The sequence below is a fragment of the Capra hircus genome, chromosome 19 (assembly GCF_001704415.2).
Source record: "Capra hircus breed San Clemente chromosome 19, ASM170441v1, whole genome shotgun sequence".
Classification (NCBI taxonomy): Eukaryota; Metazoa; Chordata; class Mammalia; order Artiodactyla; family Bovidae; genus Capra; species Capra hircus.
Window position 1 is genome coordinate 49,281,396 of NC_030826.1, and position 16,577 is coordinate 49,297,972.

The 16,577-nt window shown below is 51.1% G+C and overlaps 1 protein-coding gene across 2 annotated transcripts in view; it reads left to right on the top strand.

The window, feature by feature from the left end:
- The window catches only part of B3GNTL1 (UDP-GlcNAc:betaGal beta-1,3-N-acetylglucosaminyltransferase-like 1), a 106,015-nt gene that overhangs the window by 51,470 nt on the left and 37,968 nt on the right, over nucleotides 1–16,577 (top strand). For both annotated transcript variants that reach the window (XR_001919769.1, XM_018065387.1), the window contains exon 6: nucleotides 3,802–3,897. Coding sequence is in view for 1 of the 2 variants with exons in the window: in XM_018065387.1 (XP_017920876.1) it covers nucleotides 3,802–3,897 (96 nt within the window). In the remaining variant the exon portion in view is untranslated. The remainder of the gene's footprint in view (nucleotides 1–3,801; nucleotides 3,898–16,577) is intronic.

Sequence of the window (16,577 nt, forward strand, 5' to 3'; positions counted from 1 at the left end):
TTACTGCCACTTACCATTCCTTCTTATCAGTCAGATCGTCTTCTTTTCCCCAAAGAGCTTCCTTCATCTTTTTTGGTAATATAACTCTTCTTGTGATGAATTATTTTGGCTTTCGTTTTTCTGGAAAAGTCTCTTTTGCTTTAAATTTTGAAAGCTATAGTAGCTGGCTAATGAATTCTAGGTTGAGGTCCTTTCTTTCATTAAAGATGCCTCTCCCTGGCCCTTCCCGGTGGTCCAGTGGCTAAGACTCTGTGCTCCGAATGCAGGGGGCCTGGTTTTGATCCCTGGTCAGGGAACTAGATCTCATGCCTCAGCTAAGAGTTTGCATGTTGCAACTTGAAAAAAAATCCTGCATGATGCAACAAAGATTGAAGATTATGCATGCCACATCTAAGACCAGGCTCAGCCAAATAAATACAAATAAAATATTTTTTAAAAAAGATCCCTCCCCCTTGTCTGGTTTCCATAGCTTCTGCCAAGAAGTCTGCTGCCTTCCTTATGCCTCTCTGTGTAATGGGTGTTTTTCTCTTGACTGCTTTTAAGATTTTTTTTCTTTAATATTACTTTTCAGCACTTTGGTTATGATGTACAAACCAAAGTTTGTTTTTTCTTTTTTAAAGGTTGACTCTAATGAGGCTTTGTTGAATCTCTGGGATCTGTGGTTTTACAGCCTGCATCAAATTTGGGAAATTTTTGACCATTATTTCTTGAAGCGTTTGCTCAGTCTCCCGCTCTTTGTGTCCGTTCAGCCTGTGCCTGTTGAGCACTGACTGTGTACAGGCCCTGTGCTGGCGTGGTGTCCACAGCGGTCTGGCGTGAAGGCAGGGCAGGCAGCACAGGAGAGGAGCTCGGCGCCCTGCTGCAGGCGCCTCCTTTTATGGTTTGCCTTTGTCTGCCCTGTGGCCCAGGCCAGCATTCTTTTAAAAAGTGTTAACACAAACAAAGGACTGCCCTGGTAGGTCAGATGGTAAAGAATCTGCCTGCCAGTGTAGGAGACCTGGGTTCAATCCCTGGGTCGGGGAGATCCCCTTGAGAAGGAAGTGGCAACCCATTCCAGTATTCTTGCCTGGGAAACCCCATGGACAGAGGAGCCTGGCGGGCTACAGTCCATGGGGGCCACAAAGAGTCAGACACAACTGAGTGTCCGACTTTCACTTTTCACTTTCACAAGGCAAACAAAATATCCTTTCGTTCTTTGTAAACCAACACTCACATTGATTAAAGCCTCAAAGAACAGCTAGCCCCTGAAGCTCCAGCTTCATTTCATGTCCTCCTAGCCCTGCTCCCTGTGAGACCCCACCCAGTATGGTTCAGCCTTCCTCAGAGGCAGAGAGTGGAAGGTGAGGTTTGGGAAGGAGGCTCAGGTGTTCACTGTGGAACTAGCGTGAGTCAGCTCATGTCCCAGCAAGGCCATGTCCGCCTGCCCGCGGTCTGGCTAGAAGTGTGTCTCTCAGCGTGGGCTGGGCTGTGCTAGGCTGACCCTCCACCCCCAGCAGCTGTTCATGACACAGCAGTGTGGGGCCGGGGCCTGGGTGTTTATACAGAAGTTAAGCCTCTTCATCTTAATGTTTGGGAATACTTTTGAAACAGAGGGTTTCTATCTCACAGCTTTGATCCACATGTTTCCTTTTTTCTTCAAAACCTTTTCTGTTCAGCCATCAAATGCAAACCAGTGTAAACGATACCAGAAAACAGATGGAATAGACAGTTAAAAATATACGCCTTGGTCACATCAGTCCTGCAGCCTCGCACTGGGCAGGCTGCTCATTCAAGAGCTGTTCTGATTTGTAACTGTGTTTAGTATGTGCTTTTAGGAGAAATACATAAAAGGTTCACAGAATTCAGTAATATGTAAAAAGAATACACACCTATGGCCAAGTGTGTTTTATCCTAATAAAACTTCTCTGGAGGGCCAGGCAGATGAGAAATAAGCCCCCGGAAGGAGGTTCAGCCTCACGAGCCACTAGGGATGCGTGTTATAAGCGCGAGTCACCGCACACACCGTTCGGAAAAGCTAGACCAAAACACACGGCAAGGACGTGGGGGGACTGGCCACATGTGCTGTTGTGGGGATGGAAGTGGTGCAGCCGCTCAGGGAAACAGTTTCTTAAAACATGAAACTACTGTATGACCCACAGTCACACTCCTGGGCATTCATCCCAGAGAAACGAAGACTTCTATTCACACAAAAGCCCCTACATGAGTGTTTGCAGCAGAATAATAGTAACAGCTTCAAACTGGAAACAGCCCAGGTGTCCTGTAGAGGGTTAAGCTGTGGAGTATTTTTCAGCCAAAAAAAACAGGGAACAAATCTCCAGGGAATCACCCAATTGCTAAAGGCTACACACAATGTGATTGCATTTTTGCAACGTTCTTGAAAGAATTATGGCATTGAAGTAGCAGGTTTGTGGCTGTGAGCTAGCAGTGTGGGGAAGGAGCAGGGCGGGTGGGGTGGGTGTAGGGGGTTGGGAGGGGCGGGAGGCAGCCATAAAGGCACCATGAGGGGCCCCTGTGGCCGTGGAAACGCCCAGTGTCCCTGAGCCCAGTGGAGGCCAAGTGTTGGTTTTTCAAGATGTTACCATTAGAGGAAACCAAGTAATAATACACATGGGATCTCTGTGTGTTATTTCTTACTACTACATGCGAATCTACCATTTCTCTCTCTCTGTCAAGAACAGATTAAAAAACCACAACAAACAAGGACCTACTGTGTAGCACAGGGTATTCTATACTCAGTATTCTATAATAACCTGTGTGGGAAAAGAATCTGAAAATGAATGGAGATGTGTATATGTACAACAGGATCACGAAACACAACCACCACAACAAAATGCAAGCAAAGCAGACGAAAACCTTCTGAAACCTTCAGTAGCATAACTGAATTAATATAAATTAATCACCATGTGTAAGTGTTGTGTATATTAGAGCAAGTTTTAAGAAACTCATGAGATGACTTTTGCTCATTTCTCAATAAGGAGACTTAGGCAGTGACATAAGTCAGCCAGCCACCCTTGACCTTCCTCACTGTGTTACCCGATGGTCTGGAAGGTGGGGAAGACAAAGCCTGGGATCAGAGGTTAGTGTCATCTTCCGAGGTCAGCCAGCCTGTGAGAGCCTCATAGGACCCTCACCCAGGAGCGGGCTTTCTGCCACCCTCGGACACCCCAGCTGCCCTTCCCTGGCCAGAAAGGGGGAGAAAGGCCTCCTCCTGCTGCTGCGAGGGGCCCCTCCCTCGGAAACTGGCCCATTCTCTGCATCTGAGCCCTGGGGCTGCTGGTGTCTGAGCATCAGGACCCCTGATATCTGTGGGAGGGCCCAGCCTCCCTCCAAGCCTGCCTCACTGATGGGAGGGCTGGACCCTTTACCTCTGAGCAGTCTTAAGGATGTTTAAATGCACTGCAGGCAGATACCCGAGGAGAGCGTGCAGGGAGGCTTCCCTAGGTGTTGGGTGCTAGGAGTCAGCCTGTGAAGCTGTGGAGAGGGGATGGTGTCCATGGCCAGGAGGAGGCAGGGCCAGGTTCCAGAACCAAGAGCAGAAGGAGGGGTGAGAAGTAATCTGGCAGGTACAGGAGAGGATTTAGATGGCAGCTAGCATGGCTTCTCCTGGGGCGGGAGTGCCTGTCTGATGGCATCACCGTGGAGGCTGCTGTGGCAGCCTAGATAGAGGGAGCCGGCCGGGGGCAATGAGCTGTTAGGGCTGCAGCTCTTGTTTATTTAGAAGCTGAATGGAGAAAGTTATCAAAACACAGGGCCGCCCCCAAGGCTGCATGGCTTTAAGTCCTGTTTGTTATTGTTTTACAGATTATTGGTTGTCAAGTGACAAGGGAGCCCCCCAACTCCACTGAGCGGTACACGCGGTGGATCAACCAGCTGGCGCCCGACCAGTTGCTCACCCAGGTATGTCTGCCGTCTAGGGGTGGGAGGGAGTTTCTGTGCTCTCAGCACCTGTGCCTGCTGCCTCCTGGGTGCCAAGCACCATCCTGGTAGGTGCTGCCTGGAGGAGGGGGAACAGCGTTTCACAGGAGCCTGGCTTGGGAAGGAGCCAGAGCCAGGAGGCAAGTGTGGAGGGCCTGGATCAAGATCGGGGAGCAGGACCCATGCAGCCCGGTCACACGGCTGAGGTGGATGGAGGCAGAGGGCAGGAGGTGGGGGCCTGGGCAGTGCTGAGCAGCTGCAGGGGTGGGGGTATCCAGGAAAGGTCTGAGTTTCTAGTGGAGCAGGGCCACCCCTGAGCAGGGCAGCTGGAGGGGGCCCGGGTCTGGGGAACCAGCTGAGATGTGCTGTGCAGGGTGGGCAGGTAACAGAAGTCCACGGAGCTGGAAGTGGGTGTAGGCTGAAGTCAGACTAGAAACCACGGCAGGGCAGGGGCTGGAGGAGGAGGTCAAGAAGGGTCTCAAGGTCTTAGCCTGGGGGAGGTCCCAAAGTCCATGGGATGTCGAGGGAATCCTGCGAACTGACCACATGTTGATGAGGTGTTAAGTGAGGATGAGAACCAAACATTCTCTCTTCGTCCAGCTTTGAAAACAAGCCACTGCCTCAATGTGTCAGCACCCACTCTAAGCTCTGTAGCAAGTTACCCCAAAACAAAGTCCTAAAGTTGCCCTGGGCTCTTGGGGATGGGCCCAGGCCTGTTCTGTTTGCCTCCTGGTCCCGCCCTGGCTGCCCCACTGACAGCAGACACTTCAGGCCCCATCTTGCTGGACAAGTCCCTCCCAGGACCTAAGCCCTCAGGGCGGGAGAAATGTGTTCCTGGGGGCGGGGGGCCCCAAAGCCCAACCAGGAAGAAGCTCTAGGAGGCATGGAAACGTTCTCCCCCCAGTGAGGTGCTGGGGTCTGTCCCACATTGCAATTTCTTGCGATCCTACCATATAATGAAGTGCTTTTTTCTAAACTCTGAGTTTTGAAAACTGAAATCTCAGTATAATGGAATGATTTATAATGATAATCAGCTTCTGAAATTAGAGCCGCTTATAATTCTGGCATCAAGCGTTCTGTTCACTGAACTCAAAGTGATGCTGAAGAAACCCTGAGAGTTGAATGGTGCCTGGGACCACCACGTCCCTCTTGTGGGCTGTTTCACATAGTTCTCTGGATGATCTGAGTTCTTTACCCTTTCCTCTTTAGTTTTGGGTTTGCCTGTTGCTTCTGTTACCAAAGCTGCTTCACTAGCTTTTAGATTCTGTGCCACTCATGCTGGTTCACACACAAAAAAAAGTTCTTTTGCATTTGGATTTACTTTTCCAAAGGAACCTTTTTGAGATGACTATTCCAGGAGGGGCCCAGTGGCCGCAGGTGGTGCACTCAGAACAGGTGGTGATAATAGAGGCACTAGTAAACGGGAAGGTGGCGAGGGCACTGGGAGGCTCAGTGGTTTTCCTGCTGCTCCTCCAGCCATGAGGGCAGGAGGAGAGCCAGCATGCATCTCCCAGGAGCTGGCAGGGTCTCTGGTAGTGGTGGGAGCACTCGGGTTGATGTTGACAGTCATGCGGGATGGGGGCAGCTCTGTCCTGTCTGCACCAGGTGGTCCTGGTTCACCCACAGCCACACCGAGCGCTTGGTTGTTGCAGAGCTGTTGGGAGGCTGTCCTTCCCCTCCAAGGAGTGTGTGAGCTGGTGGAGCTCTGAGTCCATGGCAGCTTCAGGTCTCTGAGGAGGACGGAGTTTTCTGTCCTCCAGGTTGTGACCTGAGCAACCAGAGTCAGGAAGCCAAGGGCTCTAGGCACACACTCGCATCGCCTTGCATCTCAGCTGGCATTTGGATATGAGTCTGCAAACCATCATTGGCGCACGGGGAACAAGCACCGGGTCTGGGACTTCTGTCGCTACCCCGGTCCTTCCGTCCGTCTGTGGAGCACATCCAGCCCACGGGTCATGGTTCTGGGATGTGCCCGCCCTTTTACAGATGCTTTCCCAGCACACGCACTGCTGGTTTTAGAACAAAGAATCACAGCCATTTCGGTGGAGAGCTAGTAAGAGCTTTCATATCCTAACTGGGAAATTAAAATGTCCCATTGCGTGTGAAAATGCTGGCTGGTGGTCACCCCCAGGGGCCCCTGCTTTAGCGCCCTCAGGTGTGGAGCTCTGCACCCGCAAGGGGTCTCTGGACACGCTCATCTCAGCCCTGAGTGTTCAAGGGTCAGCGACTCGGTGGGGAGGTGGCCTCGTGAGAGAAACTGCTGAGTCGGCTTCTGCCGTGTGCTGGATTCTCTGGGAGAACGTGAGTCACGCGGAAACTATGTGACTGAATACTGAGGGTATAATTTACATGCAGCACACTCTCAGCCAGAATGACGAGTTCTGAGCCCAGGGCAGACTTAACTATAAAGCGTCACAGAAATAATTAAGGGATGATCTTCCTTAGCAGTGTTTCTCTTTAGGAAGTTAGGGGAAATTAAAGAATAAGGTTTCTCAGAGCAAAAGAAAGTATCTCTATTTAAGCCATTTCTCAACTGTTACAGTCGCAGGAATCACCAGCATTCTGTAGGGTCTTTGTTCATAGTCTAAATTGAGTCATGTTTGTGAAATGGGGAGCAACGTACTTTGGTTTGATTTTTTTTTTTAACTTTTTATTTTGTATTGAAGTATAGCCAATTCACAACGTTGTGCTAGTTCCAGGTAAACAGCAAAGGGGCTCGGTCATACTTATTGGTTTGATATTTGTGTGTCTACTTGAATGTCTGATTAGATACCAAGTTCAGTTCAGTTCAGTCGCTCAGTTGTGTCCGACTCTTTGCGACCCCATGAATTGCAGCACACCAGGCCTCCCTGTCCATCACCAACTCCCGGAGTTCACTCAGACTCACGTCCATCAAGTCAGTGAGCCATCCAGCCATCTCATCCTTGGTCGTCCCCTTCTCCTCCTGCCCCCAGTCCCTCCCAGCATCAGAGTCTTTTCCAATGAGTCAACTCTTCGCATGAGGTGGCCAAAGTACTGTAGCTTCAGCTTTAGCATCATTCCCTCCAAAGAAATCCCAGGGCTGATCTCCTTCAGAATGGACTGGTTGGATCTCCTTGCGGTCCAAGGGACTCTCAAGAGTCTTCTCCAACACCACTGTTCAAAAGCATCAATTCTTCAGCGCTCAGCTTTCTTCACAGTCCAACTCTCACATCCATACATGACCACTGGAAAAACCATAGCCTTGACTAGACGGACCTTTGTTGGCAAAGTAATGTCTCTGCGTTTCCATATGCTATCTAGGTTGGTCATAACTTTTCTTCCAAGGAGTAAGTGTATTTTAATTTCATGGCTGCAGTCACCATCTGCAGTGATTTTGGAGCCCAGAAAAATAAGGTCTGACACTGTTTCCACTGTTTCCGCATCTATTTGCCTTAAAGTGGTGGGACCAGATGCCATGATCTTAGTGTTCTGAATGTTGAGCTTTAAGCCAACTTTTTCACTCTCTTTCACTTTCATCAAGAGGCTTTTTAGTTCCTCTTCACTTTCTGCCATAAGAGTGGTGTCATCTGCATATCTGAGGTTATTGATATTTCTCCCAGCAATCTTGATTCCAGCTTGTGCTTCTTCCAGCCCAGCGTTTCTCATGATGTGCTCTGCATAGAAGTTAAATAAGCAGGGTGACCAAGGACAATGTTAAATCAGAGTTAAATTCAGTCCCTCAGTCATGTCTGACTCTTTGCAACCCTGTGGACTGCAGCACGCCAGTCCATCACCAACTCCCAGAGCTTGCTCAAATTCATGTGCTTCGAGTCGGTGATGCCATCCAACCATCTCATCCTCTGTCGTTCCCTTCTCCTGCCTTCCATCTTGCCCAGCATCAGGGTCTTTTCTAGTGAGTTCCAATAAATCAGAGTACCATAAAATTAATGTTCTGCTAATTCCAAATAAACTAAAAGATGGAACATAGCCTGGACCAATGGCCTCAGGCCTGTGCCAGCCTGTGCCACCTGTTTCAGGCAGTGCCCACTTTACACCTTCATTGAGAGGCTGTTCCCAACAGAGCTGCACCTCCTGAATGGCGGTGTGGTGAGGGGGAAGGGAAGGCAAGGCCAGACCACATCCCTGCCTCAGAGGCTGCCCCTGGAGGGTCCTGGCAGCTCCAAGGAGAGGTTGGGGGTCAGGGCAGCTTGCGTGTGTAGCTGTGATCAGCTCTGGTTGCTTGGAGTAGGTGCTCAGGTTCACAGCGGAAGGAAGACAGCAGGTGTGGGTGTGAGATGCATCCCTCATCTCAGCCCCACCTGGTCCTCATCCTTCACACCTGCTCCCAGTTCCCCTTGCGCCTCTCTGGAGGGTCCGTGCTTCCTTGGTGTCTTAGCCCACTCACACTGCCACAGCACATACAGCAGACATCTATTCCTCACAGTCTGGAGGCTGGACGTTCGAGATCAGGGTTCCGGCAGGTGGTTCCTCCTAAGGCCTCTCTCCTTGGCGTGCTGATGGTCGTCTCCTCCCTGAGTCCTCTCATGACCCTCCTTCTCTGTGCTTACTCACTCCCGATGACTCTTGGATTAGGGCCCCACCCTTATGACCTCATTTAACCTTAATTACCTCTTCAGAAGCCTCATCTCTGAATACAGTTTCGGGATGGGGGGGTTAGGGCTGCAGTGGACTTTGGGGGACACAGTTCAATCCATAGCATTTGCACACGCTCCCTGGCTCCTCCACAGACCCCTGTGGTTGCCTTGGCCTGGGCCCATAGGACACAGTGGTATGTGGACAAGGGCTGCACCAAGGAGAATGGCCCGCCTCCTGTACAGCCTCTCCTCTCATTCATGGCCCCGTGTGTTCCACGGAGAGGGTGCCACCCAGCTAACATTTCCCTGCAGTGTCTGAGCATCCTGAACATAAATGAGAAAGATGTACAGCCCACCTGCCAGTGCTAATGTATAAGCTCTCACTTTATCTAGCACCCAAGGACTCCAGAGAAGCAGACTTTCTAGATGATTAAAGTTTACCTCTGCCTCCGTAAGTACAGTCTACCTAAACCAGTGTCCCCAAACTTGTTTGATCATAAAATAGCTCGAGAACTTGAAAACAATGCAGATTCCTCATCTACTTCCATAGTTTCTGATTTAGTGGCTCTGGAAATGTGCATTCATAACACATGCCTGAATATTTTTGATGAAACTCTTCGAGAATATTATTCCTGCTTAGAAAAACTGCTTCCCTATAGATCGTAGAGTCATTTTACGAAATCTGCCCAATTTAAACACTGTATTGACTCACATAAAAGTTGCAGAAATAGAGTCCTGTGTGCCCTTCACCCAGATCCCCATCCAAAGTGTCTTACACCCATAGTATGATGTGCAAACCATAAGATGCACGTTGGTACAACCCTGCTCGGCGTTCATGCATTCTTGAGGGGTGTGGACTATATGGAATTTCATCACACTTCTGCATCAGCACAAGCCCTGCCACAGTCAGGATATGGAACTATCCTTCACCCCAGAGAAACTGACACCCCAGAGAAACTGACCCTGACAACACCTGATCTGTCCGCTTCACTGGAATCTTGTCATATGAGACAGTTGCATTAATGGAACTGTGACTTTGTCATTCCATGTGATGCCTTTGAGATAACAGTTCATTCCTCTTGTTGCTGGAACGTGCCGGTCGTTGTGGGGTTGTTGCTAGAAGGGCTGCCATGGCCCTGATGGACAGGTTTCACTTCCTGAGATGAGCACCAGGGTTGGATTATGCGGCTGTGTTCAAACTGAAGTCAGTTCGAGGCTGCCGGAGCAGCTGCACCATTCCGCCTCCCAGCGCTTGGTGGTGTCAGATTTTTCCTGCAAGCCGCTCCAGCGTGTCTCGCCAGCGCACTGCCCTGTGTTCCCTAATGGCGGCTTTTTGTGATCTTTTGCCCATTTTCATATTGGACTGTTTGTCTTCTTACTGTTGGGTTTGAGTTTCCTTGTGGACAAAAGTCCTTTGTTGGGTGTCACTTTTGCAAGTCCTTTCTCCTCATCCATGGCTTTTCTTTCATCTGCTTAACAGAGCCCTTCCCAGAGTCCAAGTTTTTAATTCTGGTGAAGTTCAACTCACCTCCTTTTTAAATAGATTGTGCTTTGGGTACCGATGTCTCAGGATGCTTTATGTAACCATAGATCAGGAAGATTTTCCCCTGAAGTTTTATAATTTTATGTTTTACATTTAGAACTATGATTCATTTTAAGTTGTGTTTTTGCAAAAGAAGTGAGCTTTGGATCAAGGCTCTCCTTTCTTTCTTTCTGTTTTGCTTACAGATGTTCAAGTGCTTCCACACCGTTTTTGTTGAGAATACTAGCTTCCTTCATAGACTTGCTTTTGGGCTTTGTCAAAGACTGGTTGGCTGTGCTTGCGTGGGTGTGTTTCTAGACCATTCTGTGGTGTTGATCTGTGTGTCACTCCGTGGCCACACTGTCCTGGTCACTGTAGCTATAGGGGAAGTTTGGGATCAGTTAGTGTGGGTCTTCCAACTTCATTCTTCTTTTTCAAAATTTTTGTTATTCTCGTTCTTTGCCTTTTCCTCTGTGTGTTTTTTCAAACACTGAGCAGTTCTTCCCTTCTGAGCAGACACTGAGTCGGTGTCCTACAGTTTCACTCAATTCTGACTCCATTTGTCTGGAGACAGCATCAGACCCCACGGCTTAAGGGCTCTGCCCCACGAGACTGCCTCACTTCAGCCCAGTCGCAAGTCCAGGCTGTCATGTCACTGGCTATAAATCAGGGCTCCCACCAACCCCCTCCTCTGTCAGTTAATTTGCTCCAACCACTCACAGAACTCAGAGAAACATTCATTTACGGTTACAGTTTACTGTCATGGAGACAATGAAAAATGCAGATGAACAGGTGCATGGAGAGGGGGTCCAGAAGGGTCCTGAGCACAGGAGCTCTGTCCCCGAAGAACATGAATATCCACCCACATTGCGTAGATGGGGGCTGCGGGGGGGTGGGGGACCTTTCATGTGTCACCCCCATCACCCCTGCCCAACCACCATGACTCAGGGATGATGGTCCTCCTTCCTTCTATCCCAACCGCAGGCAGGTTCCGCTCTGGTCTGGCTCTAACCTGGATTCCCACTGAGAAATCTGGTGCCCAGCTCTTGCTCAGTTGACACAGCACAGTCCAGCATAGTAAGATTTCTTTTTAAGTAGGGGAGAGCATATTAGCTAAGAATAACTTTGCTAGAACCAAAGATATGGGCAGTCAGATTAAAAGGGCCCTGGAGTATCTTGCCCAGGAGATGAGAAGACCTTGCCCAGGGAGAGAGGAACGGCAGGAGCAAATGCAGTCGTGGGTTTCTCAGCACCTGCAGTGGGTCTGCCAAACACCAGGACACAGACTTCAGAATTCTCGCAGAAGCGGTTTTGAATGTTGAATTCAAAGCCTAACCAAATTGTCAGTCGTGTGAAAATACAACTAGGACTTTTTCATGTAAGGATTCAAAATCTTTGCTCCTGAAAAATATTTGCGTCCTTCTCAGAAATGTACTGGAAGATGCTCCATAAAATTAAGAAGCAAATTGAAGAGGAAGAAGATAGGAGATCTAGGAAGCAGGTCTCTAACATGGGCCAGAAGAAGCTCAGGCAGGAGTAGGGAGACAGAAAAAGTGCTTCACACTCTAGGAGCATGTGTACAGAAACACTCAGGGAGAAAGGAAAACGAGGAAGAGGCAAGGGGGTGTGTACACCAGGAGATGTTGCGGGCGTGACCACACGGAACCGGTTCCCTGTGCTTGAGGGGGCTTCCTTGGCGGCTCAGTGGTTAGGAACCCGCCGGCCAGCTGGAGACACGAGCTTGATCCCTGGGTTGGAAAGATCCCCTGAGAAGGAAATGGCAACCCACTCCAGTGTTCTTTCCTGGGAAATCCCACGGACAGAGGAGCCTGGGGGGCTACCGTCCATGGGGTCACAAAAGGGTCAGACGTGACCAAGCAACTAAACAGCAACAGGTGCTTGAATGAAGGTGCAACAGCAAAGGAGCAGAAAGGCACCAAGAAGAACGGGGAAATAGAAACACGTCAGTTGAGGCAGATTACCTCTCGAATGCAGAGGGAGGAGAAACCCAGCAGCAGGAAGTGCCTGTTTTTATTCTAATCCGGTACCTGCGACATCCCGACTGCACGCTCCGTGCCCTCATCTCCGTCTCCATCTCTGGAGGCTGCCGGGCTCACCCTGGGTCCCCAGCGGGTCACATCCAGCCTGGTACCTGGCGCAGCAGGCCACTTAGGTGTGTGATGCTCTGGTTGTTCACAGAGGGGCCCAGGCCACCCTTTACTCTGGTCACCCCTCCCCTAACAAGAGCAGCCCCCAACCATCTCCTCTTACTTGCCACTGCACATACATTTTCTTTAAAAAAAAAAAAAAAGAAAGAAAAGGAAAACTTTTTTTAAAATTAAAATATTCCAGGTCTACAAAAGTGCAGAGAATACATCTCCATCCTACCCTCTTGCTGCGGTGAATGCCCTTGGGTGACCCCCTCGCTGCTGGGTCTCATGCACAAGCCAGCCCCTCCTCTTTCCTTGGACAGTGTGCCCGGGCCCCCCTCTTCAGATTCTGCTGCTCAGACCCATGAAGGTCCCAGTGTGAGTGCTGGGTCCCAAGGCTGTGTGCTGTTCCCCACCCACAGCAGACCCTAGGGCCCAGGCAGCTGCAGTATCTCCACTGCCAAACGTTCACTGTCGACATCGCGTTCCTCAGTTTACACCCTGAGGCGGTCAGCTCTGCAGCCAGCAGCCCCACTCCAGGACACCTGCCTTGGTCCCAGCACCACCTCCCAGCTTCCTGACCCGACTTCCACCTCCCTTCCCCAGATGGGGCTGACCAAAGTGGGAACCTCGGTGATCTGTGTGGGAGCCACGTGATCCGTCTCTCTTGACCCGGGAAGAGTAGGAGAGTTTGATAGGATGCTGTTGAGCGGCTGAGAATCAGGTTGGGGAGGCAGGGAGGTGGGTGTCTCCACCCTGGAGGGGGCAGCAGGGCAGAGGCTCACCCTGTGGGGTCAGCGCTGCAGGAGAGCAGGGGCGGGCTGGCCGGAAGGCTCTCATGAGGTCCAGGGCTCAGGCCACACTGCAGGTCAACTGCAGCCCTGGTAAGAAAGCATTGGTGTCCTGCTCCCTAAGTCCTTGTTGGAATGAGTTCCCCCAAGGGGTCGCTGCCCCAGAGGCCAGCTAGTGTGAGAGTTAGCAGCAACTCCCGGGCTCCAGGGCCAACCATCTGTGTGACCCACGGGTTAGAAGATATTTAGCAGAACTAAATGAAGGTAACTTCAGCTAACTGAGAAGACAAGGGTGTGCAGTGGGCTTGGGGTCACAGGGGTTCTTTCCTGCCCATGGGGCCAGGCCTCCCACGAGCCCACTCACATCTGCTCTGTCATAGCTGCTTTGAAAGACCTTTCCTGTCATCCAAGCAGAGTCTCACAACCAGGCTATTGGAACCCCCCCGGGCCACATACTCATTCAGCTCAGTGTCTTTCCCTTAAAATTTTGTTCTTCACAGCTCAGTGGTGTTTACCTCATTCTAACCAGTTAACGTTCATGAAATTTTAAAAGTACACATTTCAAAATTGATTAAGCTGTACCGTTTTTATTCATTTTCTTCTTTAAAAGGAGTATCAGAATGTGGCATCTATGTTATACGTAGTAGAGCCACAGTCCTCTAGCAACTTCTACCACTGTTAGAAAAGTGGTTACTTACCCACTTTCTCTAAAACATACTATTGAGAAAGGAAACTTTGTATTAAAGTCTGTGTCTTTATTAAATCCAGAAGCCATAGGTTTTGGATTTCACATCAAAGTTTATTCTTGTTGCTATGTGGGTGTTAAAAAGTCAGAATACTGGAAAATTTGTTATCTGTCTAAAGATAGTCTTCCAACAAATTAGAATTTAGAAATAAGGATAATAAACCACAGGAATCTGGAAATGAGTCATATAAACTTTGCTCTTTTTCTCTAAGAAGAATTCATATCACTTCCTGGTAAGATATAGCTAATGAGGTCTATAAATTTCATTAAATGTTTCATTTTCTTTAACTCAAGAGTTTCTCCTTTCTAAATAAAAACTGAGCTCATTGTAAGTCTATCATCTTTGCTTTTGTATGTTTTAAGCGCCGAAAGCGTTAAGAAGTGTCCATCCGAACCTATACCTTTTCACGTGCATTTCTTGAGAGCCAAGGGTGGACTCATTCAGGACAAAGTATGGCCAGGAGCTTAGGGGATGTTTCAGTTTGTGCTGTATACTCCCTGAGGCACACTGGAATCAATTTTTAGCTTGTATGAGCTGCGTAGAATGTCTTCTAGCAAAATGTACTTTCGGTTGGTGGCAAAACGAGGGGAGAGCACAAAAGCAAACTGCCAGGACCCAGAAGAACAGTGTGACCCTGAGCCTTCTTCTGCTTCACAAAGTTCCAAGAAGCTAGGTTATCTAAATCAGAAACTAGATTACTAGATTATAGAGTACACTTGGTGACGCATCAGAGCCAGAAGACGCGGTGACAGTGAGAGGCAAAACTGGACGAAATGGGATCTGCCGTAAACGTGATGCCCCGGGGAGCCACCATCTGCACTCCCACCTGTGTGCCCACCTCCCTCACCTGTGTGCCCACCTCCCCTCACCATGCCCACCTCCCCTCACCTGTGTGCCCACCTCCCCTCACCTGTGTGCCCACCTCCCCTTACCATGCCTACCTCCCCCACCTAGGTGCCCACCTCCCCCTTAACCTATGTGCTCACCTCCCCTCACCTGTGTGCCCACCTCCCCTTACCATGCCTACCTCCCCCACCTAGGTGCCCACCTCCCCCTTAACCTATGTGCTCACCTCCCCTCACCTGTGTGCCCACCTCCCCTCACCGTGTGCCCACCTCCCCTCACCTGTGTGCCCATCTCCCCTCACCATGCCCACCTCCCCTCACCTGTGTGCCCACCTCCCCTCACCTGTGTGCCTACCTCCCCCACCTAGGTGCTCACCTCCCCTCACCTGTGTGCTCACCTCCCCTCACCTGTGTGCTCACCTCCCCTCACCTGTGTACTCACCTGCCCCACCTAGGTGCTCACCTCCCCTCACCTGTGTGCCCACCTCCCCTCACCTGTGTGCCCACCTCCCCCACCTAGGTGCTCATCTCCCCTCACCTGTGTGCTCACCTCCCCTCACCTGTGTGCCCACCTTCTCTCACCTGTGTGCTTACCTCCCCCACCTAGGTGCTCACCTCCCCTCACCTGTGTGCCCACCTCCCCTCACCGTGCCCAACTCCCCTCACCTGTGTGCCCACCTCCCCTCACCTGTGTGCTCACCTCCCCTCACCTGTGTGTCCACCTCCCCCACCTAGGTGCCCACCTCCCCCTTAACCTATGTGCTCACCTCCCCTCACCTGTGTGCTCACCTCCCCTCACCTGTGTGCTCACCTCCCCTCACCTGTGTGCCCACCTCCCCTCACCTGTGTGCCCACCTCCCCCACCTAGGTGCCCACCTCCCCTCACCTGTGTGCTCACCTCCCCCACCTAGGTGCTCACCTCCCCTCACCTGTGTGGCCACCTCCCCCACCTAGGTGCTCACCTCCCACTCACCTGTGTGCTCACCTCCCCTCACCTGTGTGCTCACCTCCCCCTCACCTGTGTGCTCACCTCCCCCTCACCTGTGTGCTCACCTCCCCCTTAACCTGTGTGCTCACCTCCCCCTCACCTGTGTGCTCACCTCCCCCTTAACCTGTGTGCTCACCTCCCCCTCACCTCCCCTCACCTGTGTGCTCACCTCCCCCTCACCTGTGTGCTCACCTCCCCCTCACCTGTGTGCTCACCTCCCCCTCACCTGTGTGCTCACCTCCCCCTCACCTGTGTGCTCACCTCCCCCTTAACCTGTGCTCACCTCCCCCTCACCTGTGTGCTCACCTCCCCCTTAACCTGTGTGCTCACCTCCCCCTCACCTGTGTGCTCACCTCCCACTCACCTGTGTGCTCACCTCCCCTCACCTGTGTGCTCACCTACCCCTCACCTAGGTGCTCACCTCCCACTCACCTGTGTGCTCACCTCCCCTCACCTGTGTGCTCACCTCCCCCTCACCTAGGTGCTCACTTCCCCCTTAACCTGTGTGCTCACCTCCCCCTCACCTGTGTGCTCACCTACCCCTCACCTAGGTGCTCACTTCCCCCTTACCTGTGTGCTCACCTCCCCCTCACCTGTGTGCTCACCTCCCGCTCACCTGTGTGTGTTCCTTCATTGTCCTAATGAACTAAGAGGCTATTCTGTTTCTCTTCAGCTGGGACCGTCCCCACCTGCATGCATGACCTGTGTTCACAGCAGGACACCTGCAGTGGCCTCGTGACCGGAAGTCCCTCCCCTGCCAGGGTCCTTCTGCACCTTGAAAACTTGCCTTTTCTCGCCCAGACATGAGCCAGAGGAGCTCACTGGTCCTCTGGGAACCACGGCCACCGCTGCTGCCTTTGTGTAGCAGGGGTTGCTGTTTGGCTCCGCTGTGGAGAGGTTTGATCCTCTGGTTGGTTGTGAATCTGCCGTGTTTGGGAACAGACTGTGACTCATACTTGGGTGTCAGAGCAGGGGTGCTGTTTGGCCCTGACTTCCAGCTGCCACCTTCACTTCAGGCGCCACTTGAGTTCAGGGGCTTCCAGTGTCTGCTTGCCGAGTGAACG